Raw genomic sequence first — 24,588 nt, forward strand, 5'->3', positions numbered from 1 at the left:
GGGGCAGCTTGGGCTTTTCAGGATAAGCTGCTTATCCTGAAACGCGGCCCGCGGGCCGGCCACAGGGGTCGACCCGCGGCCTGCGTTTAGTGTAAAAACTCAAATGCAGTTTCGGATAAGCTGGCGAAAAACGCGAACCAAACGGTACAGCGGCGTTTTGAAAACGCCGCCCGCACTTATAAGCTGCCCCAAATGGACTCTTAAAGACTGTTGTTTAAGAATACAGTTTGCCATATGTACTATCCGTTCTCGTATGGATCAAACCCTGGTCAGAAGGTCTTACGACTGACAACACAACTACTTACCAACTTGTCACCCAATAATATGTGTGTGTTTGTCTATATATATATTCTAAATATTTGATGTTATCTCGAACTTAAAATTATTTTTTCCACATACCTATGGTAATTTATTCCAACTAAAAACACTTGTAGAAAATTTAATATATATGCTGAGAAATTAGCGAGGAATAGGTAGCTTCTTCCAAACCTTTTAAAGTTGGGAAGATTACATGTGTGTCACTCAATTCTTAAGTATTCTACCCGCTAAACTCTCATTTTTATGTATACACCACCTTTATCTCTGCATGGAGAAGTGTATTCCACTTTTAAAAAGTTAAAATGGTGCTATTTTTGAAAAAAGAAGTTTGTGTTAGACAAGAAAATATACAAGAATTGGATGGTATGTACGTAAATGCCCTTAAATATGCCCCCTTTAACTTATTTAATTATTCCACCAGGAATTGCAAATAGATTTAAGGGTGCATCCACAGAGTAAATGAACAATATATGAAAGACTTTACCCAAAATTCATTGTTCATCATAAGGAAAAATATTACTTGCGGCGGCCGCACACGTTTGGACAACGGTCTGGATGGGCCTCCGTGCAATACATGACAGCGTGACAACATTCAGACTGTCATCCGAACGTGCGGTCTACCACACGTAATATTTTTCCTCATAATGCAATGGTTGACCCTTCCAAAATTCACTGTTCATTTATATATCTAAAATAAATTTGTAATAAGGATATGTTTGTTACATAGACTTATATATATATATATATATATATTAATGTTTTAATAAATATAAAAATTTACAAATTGGAACCATTAAGAAGAAAGTGCAAAAAAAGAAAGTAATAGTCAAAATGATTAAAAGGATAGAAATAATAAGTAAAAGCCTAAATGAATTTTTTTTTGCATTTAGATGAGCTACTACTTCTCAAATGAGAGGTCTTCACATAATGTTTATCTTTCTCATCTATTACATCATTTCATTGAAAATTTCTTAAGTAGATTATATGATTCAGGAAAACACCACTTTCACATCTAGTTCTATGATAGAATTATCATCTCCTTGATTTCTATATACATTCAATGAAAAAGGATTTATTATGCATGATAAATGGTTAATGATAGAGCTATTATACGCTCATAGTAGAGGAGAAGTAGATGTAACAATAACCTCCATGAAAAATTACAGTCGCATAACACTGATTCGAATGTCAGCTTATGCTATCTAGAAATAACACTATCACTATCCACATAGTATGTTTGGCACTTGCAACTTGAAAAGTCATCTACAAATTGTGGGAAAAGTTATTCATGAATCAACTTATCTTGTAAACTAACTTCAACTCATTTATTTTTATATGAAACACTAAGTTCTACGTAAAATCAAGAGTTTTGGGCCAACTTACAACTTGCAATATTATAATCACCTATGGGAAGGAGCATATTTATGTCAAGCATAAAGTTCTACAATCAACCTTGTTATTATAAATACTATAAAAATTAAATTTTAAATGATGTACACTTGTGGGAAAGTGCACATTTTAAATATTGCTAGGTAAATTATACGGTAGAGTTCATTTGACTTATAATTTAGGAGTTTATCAACCTTGATAACTTTATTTGCCGGACTGCACTTCAAAAAATTTGTTTTTTTCAAGCTAAAAGGCTCGCACAAAATTTCTTCCATTGAAAAAGTATGCTTAAAAAATGAATTGGGAAATGATAGAAAAACCATTACAAAAATTTATTATAGAAAATCCACAGAACAAAGTTAATCAAATGACAATGTTATGGGTCATTGTAAAATAGCAATAGAAATATGACCAACTTGAGGATTTTACCTAATTATGCATATGGAGTTACATTTCAATTACTTGTTAGTAACTATTTTTAAGTGATAATCTACTAATAATCGCCAACAAACAATCTATTTTTAAAGACCAAACTATGGCAATTTTTTCTTTAGTGGCCCCAATCATCTTTTGCTAGCAAAAAAAATTGCTAAAAAAATATTCAAAAAAAAGAAGAAGAAGTTATTCCTTATCTCTGTACACTTATATGCCTATGATTAATTAAAGTTTATACAAAAAATCATAAATTAATATTCAACATTAAAATTTTTTATAATATAAAATTTTATATTAAAATGTACCCATTTTATACATTTCATGTAACAACATGAATATAGATAATATAAATGGTTATTTCATCTGAATTATCTTAATGTAAAAGAAAGAATGAGTATAAAGAACAAAATCCATAGGAAAAAACAACGATAAAATAACATTATTTGCATAACATAAGTTCGAGAAAAAAGTAGCTATGATGCATGAGAATAAAAAGCTTAAAAAATATTATTGCTTGTGTAAGAATGAGAATAATTCAAGAGATGCGAAAAAGTCAAATCCGAGACTAATTGGTTTTTGCAATATATCGTGATTCTCTCCGTTCAATACAAGATTTCTGCAAATCTCCCTTATACAAATGCACTCAACCTCTCCAAACTCTCAACATTAAAACATGAAAAGAGAATAAAAAAATAAAAGAACTTTTTTCGAGGGAACCCTTAGGAAAAACCCTAGAGCCCCCAAGTATCCCTTCAACCCTTGATGCAAAGTCCCCAAAGCACAAAGTGTCCCCAAGTCTTCACCTGATCCCTTTATATAACATTAAGGCTTCCAAATCCCTCAAAAACCTTAAAAAATTGATCAAGTCATGGGTCTAGATGGATGTTGGCGTAGCTGCGCCAGAATCGACATAATTACACAAATTTATAGTATAGCTATGTAGTTACGCTAATCGAACAACAAACCGACATAATTACATCAGAGGATTTACATAAAACCTACAAAATACAATAAATATATCATTCAAAAGCATAAAATTATGATAATAAAAAATAAAATAGAAAATTTAAATAGAAAAATATCATAACTTTGAGCTGTATCACTTGTCAAAAAATCTCAATTCCTATGAAATCTTAATTCCCCAGTAAAATCAGAATATTTTGTTTATTTAGAATTAAATTCATTATAACACTCAAACTCATCATCCTACAACCAAATCAAATCATTATATAATTAAGTCCCAAATTGGTAATCACCTAGCACACGCCCATTTGCAATAAATGTTGATTCAGAAGCATCATAGCTTGATTCAGAAGCAACAATTATGATTGGAACTGAAGAGATATACTTGGTTATCTTAACAAGAGTTTTGTATTTCATGGTGGACATTTTCCAGCACTGCAAAATATCAAACTCTGAATTGAGACATTTAACATATGTTTCCTGTAAGTATAACTCAAGATCAGACTTCTATGGAAGCGAAAGCCCGGTCGAATCTATAAAATAATATAAGCAAGCTAAATCATCAAGTGAGCTGGTGTTGTCTTGTGTTCTGATTGATGCCCCTACTTGAGAGTTAGATGTGAATGCTTCACTGACTTCTTTTCCAATAAGTTGTTTATCAACAACATAATAGCAGTATATCTTAAAAAGTTTTTGTTTTATAATATTCTTCTTTTCATTCACAATAAATTCATCATAATAATTAATGACACAAAATTTCATTCAAGAATCTAAAATGCAAGTAATTGAGAATAACATTGAACAGTCTTCTCAATATTTTTTGAACTTTATTTTCATGGTTCTCTGCATATTAGAAAAAAAAAATATTATGGGATAAACATTCCTGGTTCAAAGTTTTCCTAATGAGTATTAAATTGGGAAGAAGCCTACTTGTTGTATAATAATTGGATTCTGAGAAAATTTCAGTTATAAGACGATAAATATGATGAAATTCTCTAATCTTATCAAATTGATCTTATTCATCCTTTGATGGCAATGAAGCGTAATTAAGATCTCGCAAAGACAACATTATAATAAAATGCAGAATATAATATTTTGTATATGGAGTTCCAACATGCTGACACATCAATGCGTAATGATTTTGGTGCGAACAAACCAATCTGCCTTCCAATCTTAACAAATTTTTTTTATTGGCTAAGATATCTCTTTATAAACAATTTTGACTCTCTAAAATTTTCAATTAGTATCCTAATTTCATTCAAATTATCTTGCACCATTAAATTTAAAATAAGAGCAGCACAACGAACATGATAAAATCTCTCATAATGAGAGAATCAGATCTTCTACTAAACAATCATTTCAACTTTCTAGTGACCAGCTCATTTAACGATTCTCCAAAGTAATAGTATTGACTTTATTTTGAAGACCCCATTGTATCAAACTTTTAGAAATTGTTTTAGAAATATTAGATCTAATATGTGAATGTTCTAACTGTAATACACATTAAAACATATATAACCAATAGTTTGGCTTCATGTCCAACAATCAATGGTAAGTGAGACTATTTTAACTAATTTTAAATTTCTTTTCAGTTTTTCTTTCTCAACTTCATAACTTTCATGCATTTTTTCTCAATGGAAAATCTTGAAATTATTTGATAGTTTGAATTCATTGATTTCATTAGAATATTAAATCATAAATGTTTGAATGTTATGAAGAGATATTCACGAACAATGATCATATTGGCCACAATAATTTTTATTCTACCATGATCATATGAAATTGAGACGCATAAAACAAAAATAGACTGAATTTTATCAATAGATCAAATATCTTTTGTTTTTTTTATCTCTACCATCAATTTTACTGTAATGATTGGTTCTGAAATATTTACTCATTTAGGGATGTTATGAAGAGATATTTACGAACAATGATTATATTGGCCACAATAATTTTTATTCTACCATGATCATATGAAATTGAGACGCATAAAACAAAAATAGACTGAATTTTATCAATAGATCAAATATCTTTTGTTTTTTTTTTATCTCTACCATCAATTTTACTGTAATGATTGGTTCTGAAATATTTACTCATTTGAGAACTGGAACTAGTCTTTTGCTTCACATAGAACTTTACACAGTAATTACATTTTCATTTTTGAATTACTTTCCTTTTTTTTGATAGATATTTCACCAAAATATTGTCAAACCTCTGTTCTTTGCTTCTTTTCTTTTCTCTCTTTAGCAATTTTCCCCACAATCTCATTTTGAGCTATTGCTCTATTAACAATAGGCTGATTTCGAGAACTATTAGACTTGCTTTGAGTTTGAGTTTTCATTGCCTCTACAAAAAGTTTTAAACATTAAATTAATAAGTACTAAAGAAGAGGTTTACTTAAACTAATCTTGTTGCATTTGCTGATTTGCCACAAATAAAAGGAGTTTAAAATAACAAAATATCATCCAAAGGTTAAGGGGAACTCTAAATTCCAAAAAACAAATCACTACAATAGAATTTATGGTTGAGATAAAAAACATAAAGTACTCCATTAAAGCATAAAGGTTAATAACAGATCTAATAATTTTCTTGTAAGCCAATTACAATGAAAAATCTATCAATAGAAGAGCGGAACCACTAATCAGTTTTTTCTAAGAAAACCAAAGCATATTCTCAAATACCACTACTAATGCCATGTGACCCATGCCGATTTCCAAATGCCAAATGAACATACAATCACAACAATTGAACCCATCACTAGCCACCACCTTCAACAAAGAATAAAAGTTAACAGGAAAGTTTCACATGAAAAGTCCGTGAAAAAAGTTGACGATATTGTAAACACTTTTTTAAAAGGTGATGCCAAACCACATGCCATTATTTGTTTTATTGTAACAAAGTCAGCAAGAGAAGTTTTATGACATGAAATTCTTCTCAGCTATAAAATAACTCATTCTTCAAATGTGTTATTCAAATTAAGAGTGTTTAACAAAAGGAACAAATAGGAATTACATCTTCAAATCTTAGTTTAGCTAACCACAAAATGAACTCAAATGTCAAATCCTTCCATGCAGTTTGCTTCAAAAAGTTGTCATATGGAGATTGGGCACAGACTTTGTAAGAATGAAACCGAACTATAATAAATCTCAATAAAAAACATACATGTCAAAACATTAAAGTATGGTTAGGGAGACAAAGAAACAACCAATTGGGGAGGGAGACTTTCTTCGTCGTCTCCAAAATCGGGAGCGAAACTCAGAATGGGTCACGACCTCACGGGAGCGGCTGTGGTAGAAAAATAGCTAGGATTTATTATATAAAGAATTCAAAATCTAGTTATGTCTTAAGTCACATTATGAGCAGAATGATAGAAGGTCGAGAGCAATGGGAGTGGGAGCACAGTCAGCTGACGGTCGACATTAATTTCGATCAGATTCGAGAGGAGAATGAAATAAGATAAAAAAATGATTCAATTTTGTTGGCTCATAGCTCCGCTCGTTTATCTGGATTTGATATTAATTTAAGCCAAAATTAGATTCAATTTTCGGATGATTAACATTTTTAGAGCTAAATTGCAAGCCCTACTTCCAATCAGTCATTTATTGAGAAAATTTACACGAGCTTACACAAAATTTCCCTAATTGCCCTTCCCTCTCTACAGGCATCGACCGACTCCCGTGCTGTTTTTCTTACTGATAGCAAGAGCAGCCGTTCAACGCGCAGCTTTTGCTCTGTGCTCACCATAGCAACCGATCCTGAAGGTGAAAAAATTGTGTGTTCGAGAGCTTGATCGTGAGAACGCCTGCGAGCACCAACGAGAGAGATGAAGGAGAGAGGCAAAGCGGGGCAGCGTTCCGTGGACGAAAGGTATACCCAGTGGAAATCCCTCGTGCCAGTGCTCTACGACTGGCTTGCCAATCACAATCTCGTATGGCCTTCGCTCTCCTGCCGGTATTTCTTCTTTTCTTCTTCCCTCTTTGTTTCGTGATTCCCTTCTGGCTCAATGACATACTAGGGTTTTTGCGGCGAGGATCGCCGTTTAGGGTTTTAGGTTTTGGTTCTTGGCTCATTGTTTGCAAGTTCCTTTTTTGGTTCTTTTTAACCATACTGTCGATCTTTGCCATACCGGATGTGAAGGTTAGATGATTCTTGTTTAACATTTGAAGGTGAACATAGGTTTTATCTGAGTTATCCTTTTTTATTTCTTTTTTCTTACTTTAACGCTGCTAATTGAAAGATCTTGAAGAACAAGATAAACTCTTAGCGGCTGTTTGGCTGCAAGTGGGATTTAACGTCAGTAGGATTTAGTAAATCGTATATCCATTTGACGTGTTAGGCATCTTAGTTGAGGATTTAATTTTTTTTAGTGCACTAAATCCATTAAATCCCGCTAAAATTTGGATTTAGTAAATCCCAATTTATGTCAAAAAATTGACGGTGGAGAGAAATTCGGATTTAGCAAACCGTCGGATTTATTTCATGTTTATATATATATTTTTTTTTGCGTTTGGGTGGATTTATGTTAAAATATGTAAATTCACTCATCCCTTGGATTTATTAAATCCAAATTTAGGCCGAATCAAAGATAAAATTGGATTTATTAAATCCGAAAATTCGTAAATCCATAGAACTCCTGTATTTTGCTGTTTAATTGGATTTAGTAAAGTAGTGATAAATCTTATTGAAACCTCTCAACTAAACTGCCCCTTAATGAAAGTTAAGGGCCTGTTTTTGTTGCCTATTTATGTTAGCTAAGAGATAATGAGCTAAGTGTGTATAAACTGCAATGCTCAATTGTATAGCACATTGGTATTGTGAGATGTAAACTGCGTAAACCAATTTAAGAGATTCGAAACAAAATTTTGAACAGACGGGCACAAAGAAAGGAAATGTAGATAAAATCAGATTTAATTTGGAGAAACCCTAAAATGGAGAAATATCACGGAGCGATACTACACTAAGAAATTCACTATAAACAAAAATGAAGAGAATAATACAAGTACACCACATTCAATTATCTTCACACTTTTGAAGACTCTTGGATACTCACACTCCACTCCTTGCACAAGAAAATTCAAAATCAAACAAAAAAAAATCACAAAATAACTGCTTCAAATTTATTTAAAATTTTATTTTAGTTATATTCTGATTACAAATAAATATGGTTTTTGTAGCTTTTTTTTAAACACTTAAATCACTTAAAAAATGTTTTGAGTGAGTTAAAATAATTTTTTTGTTAAAAAAAACATAAATACCTTAAATAAACATATTTTTAAAAACCAAAGAAAAAGGAAAAAAAAAGGGGGAAAAAAGAAAATAATAAAAAATGATCCAAAATGGATCCTAGTTGAAATAAGAGAAGAGGAAGGTTGTGGCTTCTAGCCAAGCAAACCAAGCTTTGGCCAGTTTGGAACTGTGCTCAGCTTATCCTAGCTTATCCCTCAATAATGAAAAGCTGGGCTTAGCTTAACCTGGCTTTCAAGATGGCTCAAATTTGTGCTTAAAAATAAAAACAAGGCCAAACCTGCTTAGGTTGATAAATAAAACTGAAACAAACATGCCATATAACTTTTGGGCCACTATTATTGTCTCCTTTGCAACGTAACAGAGTCTGGAGCATGAAGTTCTTGCAACTTATAATGTAAAATTCATCAAAACAACTAGTTATTTCTTCAAGTTGATTTCTTGCCATTGATAGCCAATTTTGAAGTATGCCTGCGCCATTAATTAGTTTACTGTATATAACTTTCTATTATGTTAATGCAATTGCACCTTTGTATGTGAAGTTGGTGGTCACCATTTGATTTAGCTTTGATTGAGTTATTCAACATAACATAAATTATTATTACAATGAAAATTCATTGTAGTATTGGTAAATAGATAATTAATTATGTAACAGTTGTTTTGTGTTGGCCAGTTAATTTAGGTTGATTTTTACTGTTTCCTAGTTTCATTTGCAATTTCTCTTCTCTATTCTTACTCTCCATATTCATTTTACATGAAAAGTTGGGGCCCTCAAGTGGAGCATGCAACTTACAAGAATCGTCAGCGCCTTTACCTATCTGAACAGGCAAGTAGCTTCCCTAATGCTACATTTGTTACAGTTATGTCGTTTTAGCCCTTAAAAATTATAGTGAATGAGATTAAGTTCTTGACAAGACATCCTCTGATTGAAAATTCTTAAAAACACTGATATTGGAAGTAATAGATAGGAAATTATGTGGAGCAATTTTAACTGAGATCTTTTGACCTGATTCTTTTTCTACTAAATTAAGATTTTTTTGCATTAAGTGGGAGTTAAATAAGCAGCATTTTCACATTTTACATTTTTGTTAATTTTGTTTGTCTTTTCTTTCCGTTATTAGTCTTGTAAAATTTTTTAATGACTCTTATTGAGTTACTTGTTTATTTTGCATACCATATATTATTTGTTAAAAGAAAGTTTGGGATTTTATTGAGCTTTTTCATGAGAAAGTTGAGCCACAGTTGCTATTCAGCTATATCTCTTTTTTGTGCATATTTTTCCAGACTGATGGCAGCGTTCCAAATACTCTTGTGATTGCCAATTGTGATGTTGTAAAACCAAGAGTTGCAGCTGCAGAACATATTTCACAGGCTAGTGCTTATTTTTACAGCAGTTGTTAAAGTTTATTTATTAGCCCATAATTTCCTTGAGAGGATTGTTTGAAGGAAATCTCACTTTAGTTATGCTGCTGTTTTCAGTTCAATGAAGAAGCACGCTCACCATTTGTGAAAAAGTTTAAAACTATCATACATCCTGGGGAGGTGCGGAATTTTTTTTATGCTGGAGATTTTATACCATTAGGGTTTATTTATTTATTTTTGCTTATGTTAATTACTTTTTGAAGATCAGTTTTGTTTCTTATTTCTAATAAAAAATCATTTATTAGATTATTTTCAAATATAAGACGATGCGCTTGTCACATTACATTCTTATTTCATTGAAAAATAAATACAATCAGAAAAATGTATTTAATCAATTAATTTATATTGAAATTAAATCTTATCGTGTACTCACTTCTGGAATAGCTGCATTAATTTAGGAATGTTATTCTCTTCTCTTAAATGCTAAACCTTCCTCCTTGTGATTGATTGTTCTCCAAATATATCTCTGCATCAAGTGGTTGCCTAAAATTTCACATTTGGTGGTTCAACAGAACTCAGACATCGAGGTGGATCAACATTTAGACAAAGAAGGCAACCCTTCACTTGTCTTCTTTAATGATTCAGTCTTCACAATTGCCTTATCTTTCTTCATCTGTTTGCTGATCTCTATCTTTTGACTGTTGCCATTTGAAACTTTTTGTAGGAAACAAAGTTTTTAAATTAGAAGGGAAGTGTTCCTATAATTTAGGGTGTCATCTGACAAGCTTCTGGCAAATATGGCCATTTAGCTCCATGGTTTCTTGATCTAGAACTGCATAAGAGTTTTTTTATGTGGAAGGAAGGAGCATGTATGGAAAAGCGTGCAAAAAACCATGACAAAATCATATTAGCCAACAATATACTACTACATAAATTTGATATCTGCCTCTATCTTTTAAAAATTTTTGAAGTAACTCAAGAATGACGATCAACTACATAGGACACCCATTTAAAAATGGATCTTTCTGTCATCTTTTCTCTTCCATTTTACTATTCCTGTCCTTTTAAGTAGGACATAGGCATTGTGAAGAAATTCATTTGATTTGGTACTGTAACGTTTCATGTCTCTTCCTCCTTTTTAATTGTCTTTAGGTATGAATTCGTCCCTTAGGCAGTTTGACTAAAAGATGATATGATACTTATTAGATATTGATTGCTTGGTATTCTGTGTAAAATAAGTTCTTAGTTGTTGTGAAATTCTACTTTTTTGTATGAAATGACATTTCAATAGCTCCCAGTACTCCCTTGCTTTTCCTTAATCTCATTGCATTTTACACCTGAATTTTTGCAGGTCAACCGAATCAGGGAGCTGCCTCAAAATAGTAAGATAGTGGGGACTCATACTGACAGTCCCGATGTATGGTGTTTTCCTTTCATACTGTTCTCCTTATTTTTGACATGAAATTTCTCTTCTTAAGAAGGTATATATTGAAGCCTGCTGGATTGATGCCTGAAATGCAGGTGCTTATTTGGGATGTTGAATCTCAGCCTAATCGTCATGCCGTGCTTGGTGCTGCGCCGTCACGCCCCGATTTGGTCTGGCACTGTTAGTTAGTTCTAATGCAAAAATATTTATTTTCATCACTTATAGAACATCCATGCACATTTTTATTATTCCCGGCTCCCTTTAATGTAAATGATTCATTGTTGTAGCTAATCTTGTGCTTATGCTTTGAATTTGTACTTATCAGTTTTTAGTCCTTAGCAGACAGTTTCATTTGTATTACAGGTGCTCACAGGGCATCAAGAAAATGCAGAGTTTGCTCTTTCTATGTGCCCCATTGAGCCTCTGGTCCTTTCTGGAGGTTAGATGATATTTAACTTTATCTCATTGATAGGACTTTGTTGATGAACATTCAGTGCTTTATTTTAGGCATAGAATTGCTCCAATTTAAAGATTTGATTGCCGAGTATATGTGGGTCATGTGGTATGCAATACCCTTTATACCATCAGTTTAAAACAGCTTTGTTTACTTTATTTATCTTACTGGTTTAGATGGTTAATAAGTGGCTCTATCTATCAGCTTCAGCCAAATCTTTATAACATTGATTGCCATCACGCCCAGAACTTTTTTTGGGCATCTCCCACGTAGTGAAGTTGCAGATATTGATTGTTGTTGTTTCAATGACTCTGTTGTTGGATAAGTAGAATTCAATTTATTTAACACCCTTACATGATTTGTTGCTTCATAGGCAAGGACATGTCAGTTGTATTATGGAGTATACAAGATCATATATCTACTCTAGGAGTGGCTTCGGATGTTAAATCTCTTGAGGCATCTTCTGGGAGTTCTGGCGGTAAGCAGGCTGCAAAAGCTGGTAACAACAAGGCATCAGACAGTCCCACCCTTGCACCACGAGGGGTGTACCAAGGACATGAAGATACAGTTGAAGATGTGCAGTTCTGTCCTTCTAGGTAATCTAGAGACAAAATACTGCAAAGAACTGTTTCATTATCATCATCCTCCTATCTTTATTCCATTTGCAAGCAGCTGTATAATGCATATGGTTCTTTGTTTCTACCTTGCTGTCATTAGTCAGCTTCATTTTTGGACCATTGCTTGCTGATTTATAGTAATTTAGCTTCTGTGCTGTAGTTGTCCAGTGTAATGAAATTTTTAAAATTTTCACTAACCTCTTAAGATTATTTTATTTTTGTATTTTTACCTAATGATTGCTTTGTTCTTATTTTATAGCATTTTTGTTGTTGTTGTAGTGCTGAGGAATTTTGTAGCGTTGGTGATGACTCTTGTCTCATATTGTGGGATGCTCGTAGTGGTACAAGTCCCGTTGTTAAGGTGAAGCACCGTTTTTCCATCAAAATGGTTTTTAGCTTTCCGTTTTATGACGCAAAATTAAGATATTGCTTTCTATGGATGAAATCAAGGTTTTTAAACTTGGCTTTAGTTAGTTTGATCTCAAAGCAGAAATTTAAGTTTTATTGATTTTGATATTTCTTGGTGTGATATTTGATAACTTTTTATATTTAAAATTTTTAAAGTAATATACAACCACAACAAGCCTTTATCCCATTAAGAGGGTCGGTTACATAATCCTTTTTCTCCATTGCATCCTATTGAGTGTCAAATTTTCATCTAATTCTAATAAATTAAGCTCTTTTTTATACAATATTTTCAAGTCTTTTTAGGTCTACCTTTACCTTTCTTAACATAAGTTGAATATGTTATATTTAAAATATATCTATAAACAACTATCAAAATTAACTATTTTTCTACTATGTTGTTCATGAGTCACCATGTGTGGCTCATATGCTTAATTCTGGCTTTGTAACCACTTTCCTTCTAGTTTGGTTGATTTAATGTATTTTTATGCATTTTAGTTACATTTTATTAAAAATCAATGATTGAAAAGATATATATTGAAAGTTTTAGTTATTGTTCAAATATTTGACTATGTAGCATAGATTTTGTAGGAATAATTTTTGTATATACAAAACCTGTTTACATAACAGACTTTAATTTCTTCTATGTTCTATTACCATGTAAATAAAACAAATGAGTACATGTAATATTATAAATTTAGGGAGTATTCAGAAAATACTAAAATAGTTCATTCATTTTAGTGCAACCCAACCAGTAGATCTTGAGACCTATAGATTGACTGGGTGATTTCGTTATAAGCTCAGTCCTAGAAGGCTTGGGTTTGACTCCCCTATGATGCAACAAGGGATTTTTCTTTTTTTTACTGTACACATGATTGTTTCTGAGCGAATTTCACCAAACCATTGAACTTTTGAGGTCAAAGTACAAGAATTAGAACAGTCAAAACCAAATTTAAGTAGATGTTTTAGATTGGTTTAATTGTTTTTAAAAACAACCAATGAAATTTATTTTCTTGTCTTTATATTGTCTAAATGTTGGTGTAGGAGATGTTTATTGCATCAGTTTTGTTCAAGCTTAACCATTATTACCCCAATCGTTCATGTTTTAATATGGTGAAATTCTGTTGGACCATGTGAATTTGTGATAAACAAACTGATCTGAGATAATGATTGGACCGTGTGAATTTGTGATAAACAAACTGATCTGAGATAAGGAGATTTAGTTGGGTTGTGACTTCGTAATCTGCAAACTGAACAAGGAATATTAGTTCTGATATTATTGAATTTTGCTGAATTAACGTTGCCTTGAATGCATATCATGAGGATAATCTAATCTTTTATACCATCAATTTCCTCTTCATCTTTATTATCATTTATCCATCAATGAAAATCTCTTTAGCCCTCCATTCTATTCTCTCTTTCTCTCGTTAGAATCATACCTGTATAAGAAAAAAGGACCTTTGAATATTTCATTATCTCTATGCTAGCTAAAGCAATTGTCTTCTTCCTTTGAAATCTGGAAGAGCCTCTAAAATTTATATGTTATGAACTTTATTGTAGGTCTTCCATAGCATGGACTTGTAACTGGATTATGTTCCATTCTATGAATTTTTGTAGCGGATCAAAGCATCCATATTTAGGATTTTTAACATGATTATATTGCCTATTTGAGATTCTGACCTGAATTGCTGTACCTTCATACAGAAGCTGCATTCCGAATCTTATTACCAAGGTATTCATATTCTTAATTTTATAATAGGCTGAAAATGCAGATCTGATTTTATTAAACTGCCGACCATACTTAAACTGATTGTGTTAAGTGTAATTGATAGTGTGGAGGTCATCATAATGATTTATGTTGCATTCTGCATACAATTTTTAGTGATCATATTAGTGGTTGCTTAAAATACATGTTTAATACCATATTTGGCTAATGCTCCTTTTGATCATTTTGTTTCTTCTTATTACTTTTGTTAAAGTTTTTTCAGACACTTGTTGCTTTTGCTCATTCTTTCTAGTCTTTTGTTTCATTCTTGAGTTTCATCTATTATTCTATTCTGCTGCCAGGTTGAGAAAGCTCATAATGAGGATCTTCACTGTGTGGATTGGAATCCCCATGATGTCAATTATATTTTGACTGGGTATGTGTTTTTTGGCTTGATAAACTCTGAATGCTGACTGAGGTCTGTTGAAGTTATTTGGATTAAGTCATATTTATCCAATTATATTAAGCAATACTGTCATAATATTTACGCTTTATATATATTGTTTATCAAACTTAATGTTTATTGCGTTGCATCTACTTATTAGGTCTGCGGATAATTCTGTTCGGATGTTTGATCGGAGGAATCTTTCTTCAGGGGGCGTTGGCTCTCCTGTTCATAAATTTGAAGGCCACTCAGCTGCTGTTCTTTGTGTACAGGCATGCGTTTTTTCCCTAATTTTTCCTTATCATTGTCTTGTTTCTTTTTGACAGCTATCTTTTTTTTTTTTTTAAAGCTTTGTATATTCTCTTTAAGGCATTCATCATTTTTATGCTTATGCCATATTAATTATTGTTGCTTCAGTGGTCTCCAGACAAAGCATCTGTTTTTGGGAGTGCTGCAGAGGATGGCTTCTTAAATGTTTGGGATTATGAGAAGGTACTCACAACAAGTCTTGTTGCAACCAAATAACTATAGAAGCTCGAGTCTAGTTCCTTCTTTTAAATCATAGTGTAGAAGAGTGCAAATATACTGATAACTATTTAATATAAGGGAAATTTACATACATATCACACGATTCTTATGTATTTTCATATCGGACACCTAAAGTTTGATATACACTTGCCCATACGTACTGAGAGCAATCTCTTTTATCTTCCTCGGTTATTTTTCTGTTATGCTTTCAATTAATCTCAACCCTAGCAAGATGTATTCGTCTCTCTCTCGTGATTGTGTGGGCACTCGTGGATACGTGCATGCATCTGTGCTTACATTTGTTTTGGTGCATAAGGCATAATCCTATTTTATAATCAAATTAAGTTGGTTATACTTCCTTTAGAGGGAAAGGGAGTGAGAGCTAGGATTTCACTAACTAAGGCTCCATTTGGCGTAAGTGGTACGGCGGCGATCCTACGGCGCACCGTTGTTCTGGCCGTTTGGGAAAACCACGTTTTGGCTGTTTTTGCAAAAAACTGTTGTTGAAACTAGCGTTTTCCCATCACTCCTGACTAAGTGTGGTGGGAGCTTTGTAGCTGCGGTCCGACTTTCTGACAAAAAAAATTGTAATAGCCACCGCAGCTTTTTGCAATATCAGATTATTCTTCAGCAACTTCACAACAGCTTCTTAATAAGTTTCTGCTGCCCCAAACATAGCCTAAATATGCTTTGCAATAGAAAAAGAAGCATGAGCAAATTTAAATCTCAACCATTCAAATGTGTTTGAATGGTATAAGATATTTGTATGCGTGCATATGCATAAATATAAATGATAAATTACTATTATTTTTGAAGGAATGGAGTCCCGTTCACACACATCTCCCACCTGCGTCTAAATTCTTTTGATGATTGAAGCTGTGTATATATATATATATATATATATATATATATATTGAAGAAGTTCCACTTACATGCCAAAACACACGAGAGTGCTCTTTCGACCCGAAAGAAAATCAGCTGGTACAACAAGTAGTTGCCTCTAATGTTCTACAACCTACACATATTCTGCACACTTCAGACCATTCTGCTGATCAGGTGAGCAAATCCTTGGATGAGGAATGACAGGTCTACACGAGGAGGAAGAAGAAGAACGGAGGACGACTCGAGCTAGTGAATCTATTGGATGATACATTGGTTGCTACTGACAATGACACTCATCTGACCAATTTATTAGCTAGCTCCTTCCCTATAACTAGAGGCAGAGACGACAAAATTGGGTCGCTCTCCAGCTACCTGATACTCCTATTTTGACACTTTTTGGTTTTTATTTTTTTTTGATCTCTTATGTATTGGCTGTATTTTCTCTTTTTTGAAACCATTTGATATGGTGGTTTTTGTGTGGGCTTGGTATCATTTTTGGGATCTCCCACAAAATCTATCTGTACCCTACTTTTTATTTAATATATTAGCCTTTGTGCTTTCAAAAAATATATATATTCTTCAAATTTTAACTGCTCAAAATCTTGAATGAATGGGAGAAGATGTGATGGAAATCTTAATGTTTACACGAATAAAGGATTTGTACAAATTATTTTAGTAGCAATAGTGATGCTTTGTTGGATGTGGTTCTTGTAGCGCTGTTTTAAGCAGTATGGCTATGACCTAGCATTTATACCTGTTATGTACTGTAGCAATTGCGATGCTTTGTAGTTTAAGGGCGTGACTTTGTAATGCCTGTGGTGACAGCTTCTGTTTGAATATTATCAGGTATCCAAATTTTATTCTTTAAAATAAACCAAAAAGAAGCAGCAGATTAGAGATTAGATGCTTATGATTATTTTTATTTTTTGAGATAAATGCTTTTAATTACCAATACATGAGGCATGCACAACTTAACTTCTGATCAATAAAATTTATGCTTTTAACTTCCAATCTTGTGTGTTTTTCAATGTGCATTTGAGTGTGGTGCAAGAGTGATAAACAACTTCTTGATGATGAGATCTCTTTATAGACAGCAGGCTTGTATTTTATTATCTTTGTTGATCTTTTATTTTTTTGTAAATTATTTTGTTATTTTTGTTGCTATAATCACGATTTTAGATAAATTGTTGTGGTTGGGATTTCACTTGTAGCAAGCTGATTAAATTTCTTTAATTAATCCAAGTTGCATTGTTGTTTTGTGCCAACTTTATATCTTTTGAGTTTATATTTTTAAGAAAGAATTTTTGTAATTAGTGGTCATTGCTATGCGAATTTGTATTGCTTTTGCATGGTCTAATGCGCTTAAAGAAACATGGTTTATTGTAATTAGTAATATTTGATCGACCTATCTTTATTTTTTGTGTGATTTTAAATTATTGAATCGTTGTAGTTGCATTATAAATCCTACACTATTAGGCATCCCACATCAATTTTTGTGCAGACAAGTATTTTTTACAGGATATGATGATTTGAACATGCCAAAATGCAAAATAAAACAATTGGGCAAAATAAATAAATAAATAAATAAAGATAGTATTGCTCGGAGGCATCATCTTGTTTTAGCCAACTTGTTTTTATTTGCATTATTATTTTAAAAATTTTCTTTCTTGTCAGCATACCTTAGCAAGATTCTTGAGTAGAATTTGTTTTCTGTGTTAACCGAGGTTGTCCTCATGTTGTTTCGTTTTGAGCTAACCGCTAACTTTCTATTTTAGGTTGGTAAAAAGAGAGAGAGGACTGGTACAAGGACGACAAATTCTCCACCTGGCTTGTTCTTTCAACATGCAGGACATAGGTGAGTGTCATCTGCTGAATGTTGCTGAGCTTGTTTTATTGGCATGCAAAATGTGCTCTTATGTACTATCATGTATTCTGGCGGAATATGGAGTCCCTAACATTATACAGTAGTTGGTCTTCTGAAATGTCATTTTGCTACTATTGTTGAACAAATGGCAGCACTCGTACTTAATGATGTTGGGATGTTACTTTAATTTAAACATAATTTTGTTGTAAAAAAAATTGAAACTATTTATAAAGTTGCATTTACCAAGCAGATCTTAAAAGAAAAACCCATTGCTCTGAGTTGCTTTTTTTTAGCGCTCCTTATTCAGAGAGTATAATGTAGGTTTTTATGGAATATAATTCAACGATTTATACAAGAATTTGCTCAATTAGGTTCTAAAATACTGATATTCTGTATTTATGTGATAATTAATCTACGTTAGTCTATATTATTTCTACATAAATAGTGAAAATCTATGATATTTGACCAGGTCCACTTTGTTCCATGTGAGAATTTAAGCCAGAAGCTTCTGCATGAATACTTGTACCTATACATATTGTCATCATTAGCATCATCACAACCATATATATGCATCCCAACAATGTAGAACCAAATCCATGCATCCCAACTATGTTGACTTGGCTTGGTAGATACTAGCATATTGACTTTTATCTAAAATAATCAAAATTACGTGGGAAAACTGGGAAAGGGCATTTTAATTATTTGAATTGAGGCTGAAATTTGATTAGAACATAACAAGTTCTAGTTTATGGATTTGGTAGAGTCTAAAGGAAAAAATATGTCCTGGTTAAAGGCAGCCATATAATCTGGTCTCTTCAATTCTGGATACCTGAAGGATACTTGTTTTCAATGTATTTGGGAATTAATGGCATGGTTCTATTAGATCGGCATGAGCCTCAATGCATTTTCTTGCAATGATAAGCTCCTAGTCATGAAGCCATCTTCTAGACTTGTCAGAAAACAATACCAATATACATACTTGGTAGGATTTACCCTTGTGGAATGGTCTGATTTCCACATCTCTGCTATGGCTATTGAAAACAAAGCAGGATGAGCTGATCATCATCATCATATTAGCTTTACCAACTATTTGGCTTTGGCATTTTTAAAGTCCTCCATTCATTCCTATTCAATTCTGCATGAGATATTAGTTTAATTTTGCACAAGGCTTTGTCTATGCTTTTAGCCAAATAACGTATTTGGTTTACTCCTTTTCCTTCATATTTTTTCACATTATTTTTATGTATTGATTTTATTGTGCATCTTTTACATTGTCGACTGCACAAGTCTACTTTTCAAAAGATATCTTCAATAGCTGTTGTTTCTATTATATATTTTCCTTTTATTAAATTCTTTCTAATTATACCACACATTTATGTTAATAGTCAAATCTTTATGATGCCCATTTTGTTGGTGAATGATGTTTTATAGTGTCACATTTAGAGTCATATAGGGTAGTTGGTTTTATTATAGGATCATAAAATTTACCTTTAGATATTCAGATATGACTTTATTGTTCAGTACTTTTGAGATACTTTTCTTTCTTATCAACATGAGTTAATTCTAAAACTGAAGGCCATATTTGTCATTCCTTCTGTATAAGAAATTAGACATATTATTGCACGTAGCTATTAACCTGATCTTCCTACAATGTTACTAGTAAGTATTTGTTTCAAATTTTGTTAACATGTTGCTCTACTATTACTAAGCTCTTATTTCTTAAACCTTTATTTTGTTCTTACTTTTCATTTATTTTAGAATGTCTCACTTACTAAAGCTATTACATTTGCAAATAGCATATAAGATCCCTGAATTTAAACTTCATATATTAGAATCTCCATAACAAAACTAATCCTACTACAAATAGTAGTATTTGTTCACTTCCCAATTATTTTGTGTTATCTATTGGTCTATTTTTTATATTGTTAATAAAATATTTTTGACAACTTTAATATATCTTCCAATTTGATATGTATATTGCATGATCATTGTGTGGAACTATTTAGGAGATTTTTGGTTTACTAAACTTTTTAATATTATTTTAAAAACTAAAAAGATGCCTGAAGAGGGGAGGAAGAGTATTTTGATCCCAATTTTAAGAATAAAGGTGTTGCACAAGAGTGTGTAAATTTTAGAGGAATTAAGTTGACGTGTCATTAAAATTATGGGAGAGTAATTGAACATATGTTAAGACGTATTACAAAGATTTCTCATAATAAATTTGGATTTATGACGGGCAGGTCTACCATGGAAGTTATACATTATACATTTATTGTTATTGAGAGGTTTGATGGAGAAGTTCAGAGATTCCAAGGAGGATCTACATATGATTTTTATTGATTTAGAGAAAACTTACGATATGATTCCAAGCGATATCTTTTGGAGCGTTCTTGAGAAGAAAGATGTTGATATGACTTATATTAAACTCATTAAAGCTATGCATACAAGAACTGTGACTTGTGTTCGAATAGAAGGAGGATTGACCAGTTATTTTCCTATTTCTGTTGGTTTGCATCAAAGGATCGGCTTTAAGCCCATATCTTTTTGCTTTAGTTATGGATGGTCATACTAGACACTTACAAGAGGATGTCCCTTGGTGTATGCTTTTTGCTGATGATATCCTTTTCGTGGATAAGATGAGAGATAAAGCTCAGGAAAAACTTGAATTATGGATGTCTATCTTGGAGTCTAAAGGCCTTCGTTTGAGTAGAACTAAAACTGAATACATGGAATGTAATTTTAGTAGTAGTAGCTCTAGTGACAAACATTTAACAATGGTCAATCAAATTATTAAACGCTTTAGATACCTCAGGTATATTGTTCAAAGTGATGGTGATATTGATGGGGATATGAATTCAAGTCGGTTGGTTGAAGTGGAGGAAAGCTTTGAGCCTATTGTGTGATAGAAAGTATCGCTTAAATTGAAAGGAAAATTTTATAAGATGATGGTGAGACTTGCAATGCTCCATGGAACTGAATGTTGGCCTTTAAAAGAGAAGCATAAAACTAAGTTAAGTGTTACCGAGTTGAGAATGATTAGTGGCTTTACACTTAGAGACAAAATGCAAAATGAATATATCCGTGATAGGGTTTGTGTAGCTCCAGTGATAGAAGTGATAGACAAAATTAGAGAGATTAGAGAGTCGTTTTAGATGGTTTGGTCACATTTAACGTCGACCAACTGATGATCCGATTAGAAGAGTAGATGTTTTAAATCCGACTTATGCTAAGAAAAGCAGAGGTAGACCTTGGAAGACTTGGGCATATTGTATAAAAAATGATCTTAATTTATTAGAATTAAATGAAAATATGACACTAAATAGGACAATGGGGAAAAAAGATTCATGTAGCCGACCAGATTCATGTAGCCGACCCCACCCACTTAGTGGGATAAAGGTTTTGTTGTTGTTGTAGTCTTAGCAGAATGATTTGATTTGACTCGATTTTGCAGATTTTTGGAACTAACTGCCCTTCTCATTGTCAAATCAATCCAAATTGCCTGTTGGCTAATGATCATGGTTTCAGATTATATATGTTTGGCTTTTAATTTGTATGTTTAACCTTCAATGAGATGTGCAGGGATAAAGTTGTTGATTTTCATTGGAATGCATCTGATCCATGGACCATTGTTAGTGTATCTGATGACTGTCAGAGCACTGGTGGCGGTGGAACACTGCAGGTAAATTTCTATTTCTTTCGCGATCGGATTGCATTTTTTATTAACGTGTTAATGAATGCCATGGCTGTTACCCAGTGCTCTACTTCCCAGTTGCCGCATTGCAGTAGTTGGGATTATTTTATTTTATTTTTTTCAAATTAGATAAAATTTGTTTGGTAACTGATTATTCTTATTTTTATTTGGGGCGTTTATATCCATACCACCCAATTCCATGTATTTACATAGTTACACCTAAACTTTGTTTTGGAGCATTTACATGCATACCACAATTCTTATATATTTATTACGTGTTTTTAACACTTGAACATTCATATTTACACGCATAACAATTCAATTGTTTAATAACACATCGAAAAATACCGCTATAATTATCTTTTTAAAAGCGAAATGCATATTTTCATGCATAGATTTATGACACCAATGTGTTACGTGCACTTTAGGTGTGAGATATGTAAATATATAAGAATTATGTGGTATGTAAGTAAATTTCTCCTTCATTTTGTTCATTTTATATCCCTCAAATCTTTCATATCACAATAAAAATATTACTATTTTAACTTTTAAAAAGTGAAATAAACCTTTTCATGAATAATAGGTAAGTTGGCATATATGTAAACAAATGAAGTTTATAGATATGTAAATGCATAAGAATTGATTGATATGCATGTAAATCTTCCATTTATAAATTGGTCTCGTACATGTCCTTAAACCTTTTTTTAAAACTTGGAGATCATTCTCCATGCGGTTGCTCTCCACCTTAACATCTCTCTTTTTTTCTTTAGTTTATTACGTTTGACCTTAGCCTGATCATTGATGCAGATATGGCGCATGAGCGACTTGATTTATCGGCCGGAAGAAGAAGTTCTGGAGGAGTTGGAGAAGTTCAAGTCTCATATCCTCACCTGCGCCCCCAAGACCTGATTTATGGCTTTCTGTTTCTCTTATCCTTTGCTCTCCATTATAGGACTTGTTTTAATTACAGTCATGCATTTGGTAAGTTCTAAACCCTTCAGATGACTCGTACTGGCGACTAAGACTACTAATTTTTATCTTTCAGTTTTGGGTGACCGACTCAAAGAATGATGGGAATTGTGTGTTTTAGCTGAAAATTTGAAGGGCAAACCTTGATGTGGTTTTCATATTTTATGTATGACATGCTTAGAACATTTGCATGCTAAAGATATGGAGAGGTTTCCTTTAAACTTCATTTCAATGAATGCCATGGAAGGTTTTACATTAATGTAGAACATAGAAGTAATTTCTTGAATTCCATTTTACTTGAGTTCTTAAAATTTTGGTTGTATTTAAGTTTAATTCAACTAACCTTTGAGCATTTAAAAAATGTTCGAATATATTTATTTATTTATTTGAACAAACTTGATCGGATATTATATCAAGTCGAGTCCGAGTTGTTCATCAAGTGCATAGCAAAAGTACCACATTGCAAATTCCATTGTCTTTTATAGAGGGTTTTAGTTGTAAGTTTCTTATCTCTTATTCATTTTTGAAGCTCCACCTTGATGGAGAAGGATGGGAATGATGATTAAAGCACCCTTTTTTAATGGGATCCTCTCACAACTTCTTCGTGTTTGTCATTACTTTTTCTAGTTAGGGTTTTGTTAACTTTGTAATGGTTGAGGGTTTGGTTGTTAAATGATTCAAATTTACTGTGATTGGAACATGATTTGAACTTAGATAATAAGCTTCATTTAATTGGAATAATTTTGTTGGTATGGTTTGTGAAGTAGTAGGAAATTAGCTGGAAGTTATTTGGCTGCGTTTATGATGAAAAAATGAATAAATAAAAAAAGTACTTATTTAATTTTTTTTTTATCAACATTATACTAAGTCAATGATTTGTTTAGAAAGTTGTAGTTTAAGTATATTATTAGAACTCATGAACTTCATTTAGTAGTTATGAGTTTTTAAAATAGAATAAAATTTTCTCTAGTTAAGGAAAAAATTTTAGTCAAATGTTTGCATAAATTATTGATAGAAATAATGTATATAACAACATTAACATAATTTGATAGCCATCATGTATAGGAAGAGAGAGAAATAGAGAGAGACCTTGAATTTTGGGTGTGTGTAATGTATATGTATATATATTCATTATGGAATAAAATGAGTCATCGGCTCCGGGAACACCCCCATTTTCCCCCTGGACGGGAAGTCTCCCTATTCCCTTTTCTCTCTCCCTTTCTCCCTTTCTCTCAACCTTAATTATTGGGCATCGATTTGGTTAAACATCTTAAAAGACGCGGTGAGCTTGAATAAGACGAGCAGCACCAAGCAAATTTCTTTAGAAAGGCCATTCGGCTAATTTCTGTCGATCGGCAGACAAACACGAAGATCACCTCTCCGTCGCGCGTAGGATTTACGGAAGGACGAATTGTAGTAGATAAGATGATGGGAGGGGGTTAAACAAATATTGGCGAAGCTTATTCAGCTCGCGGATCAGGTAACAAAGCTAGCCGATGATGCTCGCTCCTTCAGGGCTGAACGCCAGGAGACGAAGTGCAAGACAGAGCACTGAACAACGCTTCTCCGGCAGGCTGTGAGGGCAGAGCACTATGAGCGGCCGTTTATGGACGACAAAGAGCTCGTCCTCAACAAAGCACTTGCTTTAGTTGCCAAGTGCCGCGCCAACGGACTCATGTGCCGATCGGCCTTGACAAATCCGTCGAAGACGTATCCTGACTCCTCCACGTCTCTGCCGCTGCCGGCGAGCCGGTTGAAAATTCAAATCATGTTCGATGTAGTTCGAATTCCTCCAAGATGTATGTCCGCCGATCGCTGGATTAGTAGTATCACATTCACATCATCTCCTATAATTATTCCACTCATCTCCTTCATCCACAGATCGATTAGC

The 24,588-nt window shown here is 32.9% G+C and overlaps 1 protein-coding gene across 1 annotated transcript; it reads left to right on the forward strand.

Moving 5' to 3' along the window:
- Positions 1 to 6,723: 6,723 nt before the first annotated feature.
- Positions 6,724 to 22,969, forward strand: LOC110022591 (WD-40 repeat-containing protein MSI4). Its single transcript, XM_020721623.1, has 15 exons — positions 6,724 to 7,056; positions 9,112 to 9,175; positions 9,634 to 9,720; positions 9,829 to 9,891; positions 11,063 to 11,128; positions 11,233 to 11,307; positions 11,501 to 11,576; positions 11,965 to 12,187; positions 12,488 to 12,569; positions 14,681 to 14,754; positions 14,924 to 15,035; positions 15,181 to 15,255; positions 17,949 to 18,028; positions 21,617 to 21,716; positions 22,536 to 22,969. Exons 1-15 carry the CDS (start codon positions 6,929 to 6,931, stop codon positions 22,635 to 22,637), a joined length of 1,407 nt encoding a protein of 468 aa, XP_020577282.1. The 5' UTR covers positions 6,724 to 6,928; the 3' UTR covers positions 22,638 to 22,969.
- Positions 22,970 to 24,588: the final 1,619 nt, after the last annotated feature.

Source organism: Phalaenopsis equestris, unplaced genomic scaffold (genome assembly GCF_001263595.1).
Source record: "Phalaenopsis equestris unplaced genomic scaffold, ASM126359v1 Scaffold000198, whole genome shotgun sequence".
NCBI classification, from domain to species: domain Eukaryota; kingdom Viridiplantae; phylum Streptophyta; class Magnoliopsida; order Asparagales; family Orchidaceae; genus Phalaenopsis; species Phalaenopsis equestris.

What these genes read in the sequence shown, in the direction of transcription:
- LOC110022591 (XM_020721623.1), top strand. Translation starts at nt 6,929, where the DNA reads ATGAAGGAGAGAGGCAAAGCGGGGCAGCGTTCCGTGGACGAAAGGTAT. An exon ending in GTGCAGTTCTGTCCTTCTAG is followed by an intron (nt 12,188 to 12,487) that starts GTAATCTAGAGA and finishes TTGTTGTTGTAG; the next exon opens with TGCTGAGGAATTTTGTAGCG. An exon ending in ATGTTTGGGATTATGAGAAG is followed by an intron (nt 15,256 to 17,948) that starts GTACTCACAACA and finishes TTTCTATTTTAG; the next exon opens with GTTGGTAAAAAGAGAGAGAG.